At 41.6% G+C, this 11314-nt stretch overlaps 1 protein-coding gene across 2 annotated transcripts in view; it reads right to left on the minus strand.

Annotated features, from left to right (window-relative positions):
* Window positions 1-4298, minus strand: part of hipk2 (homeodomain interacting protein kinase 2) — a 77739-nt gene extending 73441 nt beyond the window's left edge. For both annotated transcript variants that reach the window (XM_028584883.1, XM_028584882.1), the window contains exon 1: window positions 3959-4298. In XM_028584883.1, the coding sequence (XP_028440684.1) occupies window positions 3959-3977 (19 nt within the window). In that variant the 5' untranslated portion in view covers window positions 3978-4298. The remainder of the gene's footprint in view (window positions 1-3958) is intronic.
* Between the last annotated feature and the right edge of the window lie 7016 nt (window positions 4299-11314).

Below are 11314 nucleotides of genomic sequence, written 5' to 3' on the forward strand. Positions count from 1 at the left end.
CCTTGTGTAAGCAGTCGACAGGGTCGAGGCTCCATCACAGCCAGCCTCCCCCCCTTTCCCTTCGATAAAAAAAAAAAACAACTAATGTCAGCAATTGATGTGGTCTCCCGCTTCAAGGACCTTGGAGCCCGGCTTTCAGAGTTGTTTCCGAGAGACGTCTGAAACATATGGCAGAAGCACTAAAACAGGAGGCTTATTGACTGAAGAGAAAATGAGAATTGCAAAGTCCCCTTGCATCTCAATTGAATTTCCTCCAATGTAAAAAAAAAAAAAAAAAGAGCCAGAAGAATGATGTGCTGGAGTACTGCAGGCAGTTTTACTCCAGAGAAATTTGTGCTGAAAAGAGTATATGAAAAGTTGAGCCTGTTGAAATAGCCTGAAGTATTCTGCTCATAGTCAAGGCTGGGCCTCCTGTGTCAGACTGGCCTCTACTAACCTGTCATTTCTGTTCAGATTCATCTGTTTCCAAAAACCCTCAGATCACACCTGTGAACTATTTCAGCACATTAGAGAGCTCCCATATTGCCTTGTCTTCAACTGAGAGCTACACACACACACACACACACATAGACACACCTCATCTCACACTCACATTCTATCTCCCTCCAAAGCCTCAGCTTCTTCTACTAAATGCTTCAACAAATCAATAGCACAAAGGATCCCCGAACACTGGATTTCTTTTCCTTTTCAGATAAAAAGCGTTGAATAATGCAAAAGCGATACTTGTAAAGACAGCTTATCCATTTTCATCATCACCCTTCCAAACAAGTCATGAGGTGATGCATCAGGTCAACAAACCGCTGAGTGACAGTTCAAAAAACAAGAGATAAACATTCACAATGGCACCTACAAGGATTTGCAGAGCGAAGACTGTTGTTTCCTGTGAACTATTTAACTATCGGCCCATCTCTTTCTAACTGTTGAGCTATCCTCTCTCCCCAGGCCTTTCTCTTTCTCCGCAGCGGACAGTGAAAAGCTAAACACACCACCCTGCTTGTCATAACAGTCAGGAAGAGAGACCCTCCTCGGTATCCCCCCGACTCTGCCACAGGGCTCAGCCCTGGCCTGCCCCCCCTCCCCCATTCCCAGAAGGCCCCCAGGGTTCTTCCTGCTATTCTAATCAAAGTTTAAAAAGCTGCAACCTTGGAGTCTAAGTCTGGGTCGTGGCCTGCTAGGAAGATATCAATCAAGCGGGTCCAAGCAAGCGTGAGGGGAAGAGGAAGGGAGACAGAGACGGAGTTGAGTGCAGTATCTGAGAAAGTCTGTCCTTCTGTCCTCAGAGGAGTAACATCCCCTCAAACCAGGGCACTGTGCATTCCCCATACCTGGAAACCACGGGGTAACACAAAGTCGGCATTAACGCATAATGGCCGTGTGGATGGAGAAAACATTAATCTGCCTGGGATGCTGCAGCGCCTGTCACCACTATCATCATCAGCCTCTGAGTCATACTCTGTCCATTTTTCCAGGCGTGAATGAATGAATCCTCCCTGGAATAAGTATACTGGTAGACCTGTGAGAAGCAGATCTGCAAATGAAGTTGCCCAGCTCGGCAGCAGCCGTCTTAATCATCTCGCAGGGCTGCCCTGCAAATGGGTGACAGCACACGTGTTGTGGGCGCATACGCAGATAGAGACAAATGCATATGCAGGCACGAGCACACCACAACACCAATATCTAGAGAAGAGGGCAGGCAGGGTTTGGCGGTGTGTGAATATTAGCTTTTTCCACAGCTGGGGGCGGCTGGATCTGCTCCGTTCATCAGACATCCATCAAGGTGTCAGTTTGGGTTATGAGAGCAGGCTCCCTGGGTGACCAGACCACTGCCCTGCCTGCCAGCAGGACCGCCTGATATGGCCTTCTGTCCGGGCCAAGAAGGACCAAAGGCAAACATAAAAAAAAAAAACAGGAACCAGGACACAATAACCACTTGACATTCCTGAAAATCTCCAGCGTGGTTAAACAAATAATCCGTAATCAGTGATTATGAACGTGAAAGCAAACTTAAACCAATCCTCTCTGAGTTTAATTTTAAACTACCAAAAGGATAGCAGGCTATTTAACCATATGGATTGAAGTTATTAGTTGCCCTGTAGCCGAGGGTGAGTAATCACCATAGTAGCCAGTCTCAGTGTACGTGAAGGGCCCCCCCAGACCCTTTTTTTTTTTTTTTTTTTTTTTCCAATGGAGACCTCTGTCATTTCCATGACTGCTCTACATAACAGGCCTCTCCAACACTGAGGAGGACAGGCAAGGTAATTAATTCCCCCTGTCGCCTCTGTCTCTTCTCTTCTCCTCCTCTACGCAGCGCAGGAAAAAGCCGGGAACGTAATTTACACTAATTACCTTTTGCATAGGAGTCTCATTTCAACTTTCCTTTTCATGTTGAAACGCCATCGTCTCGGGCTATGCCTGTAAGCTTCAACGCCCCTAATGAAAAATCACTACAATATTCCTCCAGCGACATAACAGCACTTAGTGAGGAGTTGGTAGCAACCTTATTGTTGTTCATGATAACGGTGTCTTTCTTTTGCAGCCTATTACATAACCGAAACATTCCTTTAAGAACCCACTTTTGCTTGTGATATTTCTACAATGCCACTTTAAAATGTGTAGTATTACTTTTCAATAGTTCTTTTTCTCAACGGTAGTTTTGAATAGAAGACAAGGGGTTCCCTTTAACACCAGCAGAGGGACTATAGAGTTGACAAGAAGATATCAAACATAAGGCTGCTCAAAAAACAAATATTATAAAGATCAAGGGTCATCATTTGCTTTGTGCTACTATTCAGTTTGCATAAGCTTTTGATCAGCATGTAAACCTGTATTTCCTTTGGGAATACTGTCAGAGGTTAACTGTCTTATTGTAAGGCTATATGTCAGAAAAAGCATCTCTACAGGCTACAGTAAGTATAGCCTATATTACATCTGAATGGTACATTACTACAGCGGAATTAAAGCAAAATCTAGCATCAAATGACATGCAATCTTATTATACCAATGACGCTGTTTTATCATACCATTTAACCTCACGGTAGCTATTATTTGTGTAGTTGCTGTACCAGTCACAGACCCCAGATCATGCACGGATTATAATGGGCCGCTTCCACTGTAACATTTATAACCCACCTTGCAACGACATTGCAAAGCACGCACATTGTTTGTGTGTGAATGACTGTGTGAAATATATATTTTTTAAACCTGTATGACAGAAGCAAACAATTTAGAGAAGCATGCGGGGTAGCATTCTCTCAATTGGATTAGTCACAGCTACAATGCTGCAGCGATCGCGAATATACGCTGTATTTAAGCTTGCTTGAATCAATTCACAAGAGAGGCACTGAAAGATCTAAAGTCACTCGGTGTTAAGATTGGTGTGAAAAAAAAATATATGAAGATAGAAGAATGAGAGTGAATAGAGGCGACAATCGCACCGATCTCCGACCTTCTTTCATTCCTTCTAGCCTATATAATGTGTACCAGGAACCAACGTGAGGACAAAACATAACATTTGGAAACATGCCGACTACTGTATGTGAAACATATGCTTGTCTTTGACCTTATTCGGGAGGGTTTTGCTGCTTTATCAGCGCTATTTTAACAGACCCAGCTCAGACTGGTAGCGGAGTATTTACTCCTATTATTTAACTGGGACTACCAGCACTAATGCACAGTGCTGCAGGGGTTTCTGACAGCCGACTTGAAGTAGGTTTAGGTAGCCTGATATAATGTGAATATAGCATGTACGTTTAATGATTTGTTTTTACTGAAAGAGGAAAGGGTGCAACGCACCTTTCTTTCTCTTTCTCTCTCTCTCTCTCTCTCTCTCTCTCTCCGTATCAACCACAATTCAGTCGTATTACAATTGATACAGTAGGCTCGGACAGTGACAGAGCTCCGCACAGGGAGAGAGAGAGAGCGAGAAAAAATAAACAGCACATTTCCAAAAGCATCTTACCTTCGTATACAGGGGCCATCGGTGCAAGGGTTTCTGTTATTCATGGCAAAAAAATAAAGCGAGATTTCTGTTCAAAACTCAATGAAAATCTGCCATCTTGAAACACTGATGAGAGAGTCGCCGCGGTCTCCTGCATTACTGGCCCAGTTCATTAGTGAGGAAAATGCTCATAATTCATATCCAGGCGTTTCCAAGCGTAGGGTCCGATGCGAGGGGAGAGCGACAGAGACGAGAGAGGCTGTGCGAGTCCAATCCCACCGGCGGTGTCTTACTGGAGGCTCAGATGATGAGCCGCGGTGACAGGTTTACTTCAGCTATTGTGCGACATGTCTGTGGAGTGAGAGGAGTCTCTGCAAAAGTTGCGTTGGTCAGAGCGCAGCGAGTTTGGTGTACAGTGAGCGAGTCGAGCGTCGAGCGAGTCGATCGGAGGCGACGAGGAGATACGCGTCACTCTTCTGGGGTCCAAAAACAAATTGACTGGAATGAAAATAAGAATCCCATCATCGTTATCATTTCCATAAGAATGTCGTGAATACAAATTAGAACAATGAACGTCAGACGGGAAAGAAAGTGAAGAATAAAGAGAGCATTTAGAGTGTCAGCCATAGTTTACTAAGATAATAAGGGGTTTCTTCTCCCGGCTCCTTTTTGATGTGGAATGTGTAATACTTTTTTAAATATTGGCTATTGCTAATATATTGTGTTGGAAGTGCACACTGAAAATTAAGCTATATGATAACCTACTGATGGTAATAATAATAATAATAATAATAATAATAATAATAATAATAATAATAATACATTCAGAAAAATATGTATAAGTAGCCTATAGAAATCAACAGGCTGCTTAATGTTAAATGATGTAGTTATTTGGAGATGATGACTGTCGACATCAGCCCATGGATGTATTAATCAGCCGTGCACAGATGGCTCTGGCCGTGCAAAGTGCATCTGGGTTGGATGATTCTGCGGGTGTTTGGTCATGCCTGCGTGAGGCTGAAGCGCTCCTACAGTAGGCTACAGTGTGACGACATGAGGTTTTTGCACAGAATCAACTAGAGCGGAATCGGATTACATAGGCTCACACAAATGTGAGTAATCTGTCATTTACCAGCGAAGCTAAAATGCAATATGCAGCACCAAACCTCTAAATGAAACACGTCGATATAGACATGTGGGGCAATAGCAGTGCATTAGAGCAGAGCCGTTTCACCTTACAGCTTACCAAAGTACACTCTGCTGAAATATGTGAAAGCTGTACATGTCTCAGAAGGGCTTTGATCTCAACATTGCAGGACAAAATAATGATCACAAAGTTCCACTGTCTTACTGTGAAAAAAAAAAAAAACTATCAGTGATGTTCCGTCTTCAACAGGCACTGTGCATGCTTTAAGCCGTTCAGCTTTGCAACGAGTTATGCAATTACTCATTCAGTTTAAGTATGTGACACACATGGCCTTTTTTGCCTGCACACACGTCACATAGAGCTGACCACTGCAGAACAGGACATAACATGGTGTCTTTGAGGGCCACGGGGTGTGTGCAGAGTAGACCTGCGTTGTTTGGAATTAAAAACATCCAAGTAATGCAAATCTCCCATCAGCAGTGCATTGTTTATTCATGATACTTCCTCAACAAAAGCCACTAGAATGTTCCTAAAGGGACCTACTGACCGAGAGTATGCTGAGCTTGTAAGACATAACAACATTGGAACAATGTGGACTGAAATACAGTATAAAAAAAACATAACAATATGTTTAGGCCCTTTATTAATCCTGAACTGTTTTACACTATGTTACAGTGTATTCTTCTCATTACTTTGTTTTATTATCATGATTTTATTGCATTTTTGAAAAGATGATTGAGGCTTAAGCAGTAAAAAAAAAAGCTAACTTATGCTTCTGAATTGGTGGTTTTACGGCAGGTAAAGAGCAGGTGCCAGACTTTCTTGCAAGGAAGAGCGTGTGGCTTAAAGGCACTTAGACACTACGGGGGCCCCCACAGGACAAAAAGCAAATTAAAAAATCCTGAAATAGAGAAATGATACAAATCAATGTCCTGTTTCCTGCAAATCTGTTCAGAAACATCAGATTTACTGTGTATGACCACAGAAATGTTGTAGCTATTGTTCCCCCCTTGGGCCTTTTAGTCCAATTATTAAAATGGCAAAATGGAGCAGTGAGACATCTCCTTCCCCTCTAATATGTTTCCTAAAAATCTTAAACTTAATGTGGTGACACAGCTTTACACAGTTTGATCTAATTATTTAAACAACTTATTTTATGATTAAAAATATGAACACACTCATATTGTGCATTACAGTCATTCAGTGCATAGCAGAACTGTGTTCACTCTCAACTATGAAAGTACACTGTAGGCCGAGGTTGAACCAGGATTTAACTCTCCAAAAAGGCATTTCCCAACCACTTGGAAAAATAACTTCAAAGTTTGATTTCACCCTTCCCTTCTTACCAATTGTTTAATGTCAAACTGGGAACTTCTAAAAATCTTTATGACTGTTTGTGTTGCTTTCCTAAATGTGTGTGGAGCAACTATCTAAAAGCAAATTACATTTTAGAACTCTTAAATAATTAAACTGATGCTATAACACCAGACCTAGGCCAGTCAGTTTCATTTTCTAAATGTCTGAACACAGCAATCATGTCCTGAAGTTTTATTAAAATCCAGTCATGGGTGTTGAGGACATTAAGCGTGACAGACCAACAGATGATGATGACAACAAACAGTCTGACAGATGGTCAGATGGTCCAATTACATTGGATTAATGCATCTCCCTTCCCCCAAGTTTATCACGTAGGACAAGAAAGGAGTCACAGGTCAGAACTACAAATCCTACTGAGTGACGATAACACATAGTAATAGGAGGTGGGAAGTTGATTGTAAAAAGTTAGCCACAGATAACTAACACAATACTGAAAAGGTGAGGATTTTATATAATCTAAAGGCTAATAAAAGACACAGTCATGTTACTGCTAGCAGTGCAGGAAGTGCAATTATACTGTAACAGGGCCCCGGCCTCCAGGGCCCCCACTAATACTAACTGGTTCTCCAGCTGTAGCATACACAACATACTTTGAGACCAAACTGTCTCTTGCTATTATCCAATACCTCTTTCCTATGCCACTTATCTGCACCATGTATTGTACTTATGTTTTTCAAGTGTATTTACATTTTCATTTAGCTGTAACCAATGAAAATCTGCGCATGTTACACTCTCATTACAAAGGTGTTGATAGAGTAATTGAACACTAATTAATTTAATAAGACATGGCTGGATATATAACTTTGTATAGCATATAGGCATCAAATATCAAAGCCAGATGACTAACAGTATAACACTGTATTTGTGGTGTCTTCCCAGGTCACTTTTGCAGCCTCTGTCATATGATACCATATGTATGTAATTATAGAGACTTCAAGAGTGTGTCTACTCACTACTGACTTCTACTGAGTACTGGATGCTCCTGTTTGTGTTGACACAGGACCGAGTGCAGCCCTGCAGAGTTAGAGGACACACACATTTGATCACATGGCCTGAGTTTAAACAGAAGCTAAGTCTGGTTAGAGTGTGGTTGTGTCGAGGGTACACATAAAACAGCCTGAACTTAATGAGATGTCAAACACAATATGAAAATAAATATTTCAGCTCTATTATTAAACAGCAGTTGCCTTTACTTGTGCTTCATATACTGTAGACTCACTGCCACTCTTTCATTATCTCCTACTGCCTCATCCTTGTTCAGGAGTATCTTATATGCAAAAGTGAGTTACGTAGGTGGTCCTATATAAACAAATACCGCTTCCCATCTCTCATTATGTTCATTTGGGCTGCATGTGTACTCCTTTAAAAAAAAAAATTCACTTCAAGGCAAGTCAAGGAACCCAAACATCTTCTGTTTTCCTTCTCCCCCTTTTCTGTCGGTGGAAAACGTGCTCACTCATTACTGACTTCTAACCTCTTGTACAGCACTGAAACAGCCTCTGTGCCGATTCCGCGCGGACCCCTAATTGCTCCACTGTTTAGTCCTGCAGGTCCAATTATTACCTCATACATGTTACAATCAGGGTTGTTTCTTGGTTCGCTGACATGGATGACATCATTGGCTTTTAAATTGACATTTCCATGGGAAAATCACTTTTACCCAGATAGTTTGAGGGAGAAAAAAACATGCCTGAATAACAACCTAGATAATTCCTTTTTGGTACATCGCCCAACCAATCTGTTCTCATGTGTAACATCAAAAAATGGCATGCATGAGTAACATTTGTAAGTGAATGACTTTCAGAGGCGATTAGGCCATAAAACATACACTCAGACACTGGAGCTTTAAATTCAGAACTTTTAGGAAACATGTATTGATGTCTGCATCATGTGATCAGCCTTATATACTCCCATGTTGTTTGAGTAGTTTCATGTTTTCAACATGTTTCAGCTATTGCGTTGCGTTGATGAATTTCCTCTCAGTGACAATTATGCTTCATAATAAACTCAGTAAAATGAACTCGCTTCTATACACCTGATAAACACTTATGAGGAAATGTGTTTTTTAAAAAGAGGAAATAAAACTGCGACAATATAAAAAAAAAAACACCCCTCTCCGAGTTGTTCTCTGACAACTCTCCGACACAAAAGCAGTGTTTTCTTTTGTGCAAAAGCCGTTTTGTGGTTTTCATTGTTATGTACGAGTGTGATATTTTTCCTGCCTGTGAGAACTGGCGGTTTACAAGGCATCTCAGCAGAGTGAACAGAATTTAGATCTGTCTGACAGTGATTTTGGCATTGGCTACCTTTTTGATTGAGCTACGGTATTTCTTTAACAACAAACAAGCCGCGTGAAGTACAACCCAAAGCTGGAAATGATTATCCCATATGCTTCACACGCCTTAATGCATGCGGTTCTTTTTTTTTTTTTTCAACAATCAGGCAATTTGCACGCCTTGTAAAATCTAGAGCACGCTGAATAGCTTCTCTTTCTCTTCTTTCATCTAATCATTTTTTGAGTGTTCAGCAATGTGTTTCTCAAAATGTTAATTTTGTGTTGCAACGTCCTGTCTCGTGTCTCTCTGTGCCTCTTTGGTGCTGCCTGTTCTTTCTGCTGCTCAGTCTGTGACGGTTGTTCCTGAGAGGTTTATCATTGACCCAATGTTACTGAGGACGGGACGGACACGGCCTCCTGGGTCACAGTGGGGGGAGGGGGAGCTCTACAACAGGCTTCAGACAAAGATTCAGGGACAAATAATTGACAGGTTGCCTTGGAAACCAACCAACTTAATCTGCATGAGACAAATCAGTGTTGTAGCCCAGTACAAAGAGATGTAGCCTGTAGGAAGAAAGTAGCATTTTCTGTCTTCATTTCAAGTAGTTAGAGGTTTGCTTCTTAGATATGGTACACGCTATGACTAATACACTTCAGATATAATAGCCGAGTCATCACATAATCATCACAAAGTCATCCTTCAAAATGTTGACACATCAAGTACAAATAGCTCTTTCTGTTTTGTTTTTTTCTGTTCTCTTTGCTCTAAAGCCATAGTGCGTAGTTTCTGCCGCCCCCATGGGGAATTCTAAGTAATGACAACAAAACTGTCGGCGCATCCACGCGATACAAGCCTCACGTGAACGCGCGCCACCCCCACGCCCCCTTCACACAGTTGCTCGTCACCAAGAAGGAAACGGAGGATTAAGACTCTGCAGAAAAGGTCATTATCTTCACTCGAGTTTCTGCGCGAGAAAGTCACCGGATGCCACAATCTTCTGAACATAGCCATACTGAGAAATACAGAGAGCGTTGTGTGGAGCTTTGTAGCAACTCATTTCGCAACGGCTTGAATGTAACGGACATTCCTAAATGTCAAAAAGTTACGCGCAAAAGCTTTAAACCCTGTGATCATCTCCTTTCATCCAGATGCCATCTATCTGCAGTTACATGTAGTGTCATTAGCATGTATGCAACAACGTTTGCATAATCATTTTCTGTCTTCTGCCTCGATCAAATGCTGGTTGTGTGCCACTAAGAGGCGTTTCCTCCATTATTGAGGCTATAATTGTTTTCTAAATGTATTCCATGTCGAGTTCAGTGGGTTAACTGTATCATTAGCTTGTCAAAATGGTGCAGCTTCATGACCAGATGTGACTTTATTACAACGTGAATGAAGTTGTGGACACGAGTGGAAGTCCCACTCAGTAACCAAACACAAGCATCACAGTGGAACTCAACAGCTACTCTCCGCTACAGGAGGAATAGTGTTAACATACAGATTACTATATGCCAAAGCATCTGATAGACTATCGTGGTGTGGCTAGAGGGTTGATGTTCACTGATTTATGTACAAATTGGTCTGACAAATTGTAAATAACTGGTGTCTGTTAAAATTAAAGGGGCATTCCACTGCTTTCACCACAATGCAGGAAACAAAGTGTTTGATGCTCAAAATTTCAATTTTGCTAAAAACGTCTTCCGTGGCTCTGGAGGGAGATCTCTGAAGTCTGAGAAAATAACCCTGTCATCAGGGTCACCGACTTAAGTTTGAGTCAGAGTTGGACTTTAAACATCGAACATTTAACACTAAAAGCATAGCATGTCTCAGCCTTTGCCTTCTTTTTTAAAATCTGTCTCTCACAAGTCCTCCAACTTTATGGAAGAGCAAGACCAAATTGTTTGGAGTTTAAGCTATTGCATTTAAAATATCCAAAATAGAATCAATCATGATCATGATCATGAAATGAATTATTTGAAGATATATAACTAAAAGCTCATCTGCCAGCCGTGAGATGTGACCCATAAAACATAACCTCACTGTCCCATCCCAGCCTTTGTCCACCATGTTAAACACAGGCCAGCAAAAAGTGCAGACCACACATTTGGACATGCCATCTGTGCCGCTCACGGGCTTCTGTCCCAATGCACAATATACAGTATATTCATGGTGCACACTCTGTGTTTGTTTAACCCTATTTTACCTATCTGGTTTTGACCTCTGAAAATCAAAAAGAACCTGCATGCCAGCAGAGGTTTCAAGTGTCAAACAAAGCCTTCAAGGGGAATTTAGTGCTTTTATTCTGAAGTGTAATCAGTATGGACTGACATAAACCAACACCACTGCATCTGAGGAAAGTCTTTACAAAGTTAACTAGGTTTCTACACACATCAGCTGGAATTAGCATGCAACCTAGCCTTGCACGATTGATCACACAAATGACAAAAGGGAAAGAGTGAATGCAGCCCCTCCTGTGCTCTTTCTTTTTAGCTGTTGGAGCACTGTTTAGTCACAACAAATCTCAATTTTCAAGCAGAGCGTCTGCCATGTATGGTGAAACCTTAAAGAGACACACCA

This window comes from Perca flavescens, chromosome 8 (assembly GCF_004354835.1).
Source record: "Perca flavescens isolate YP-PL-M2 chromosome 8, PFLA_1.0, whole genome shotgun sequence".
Taxonomy (NCBI): Eukaryota; Metazoa; Chordata; class Actinopteri; order Perciformes; family Percidae; genus Perca; species Perca flavescens.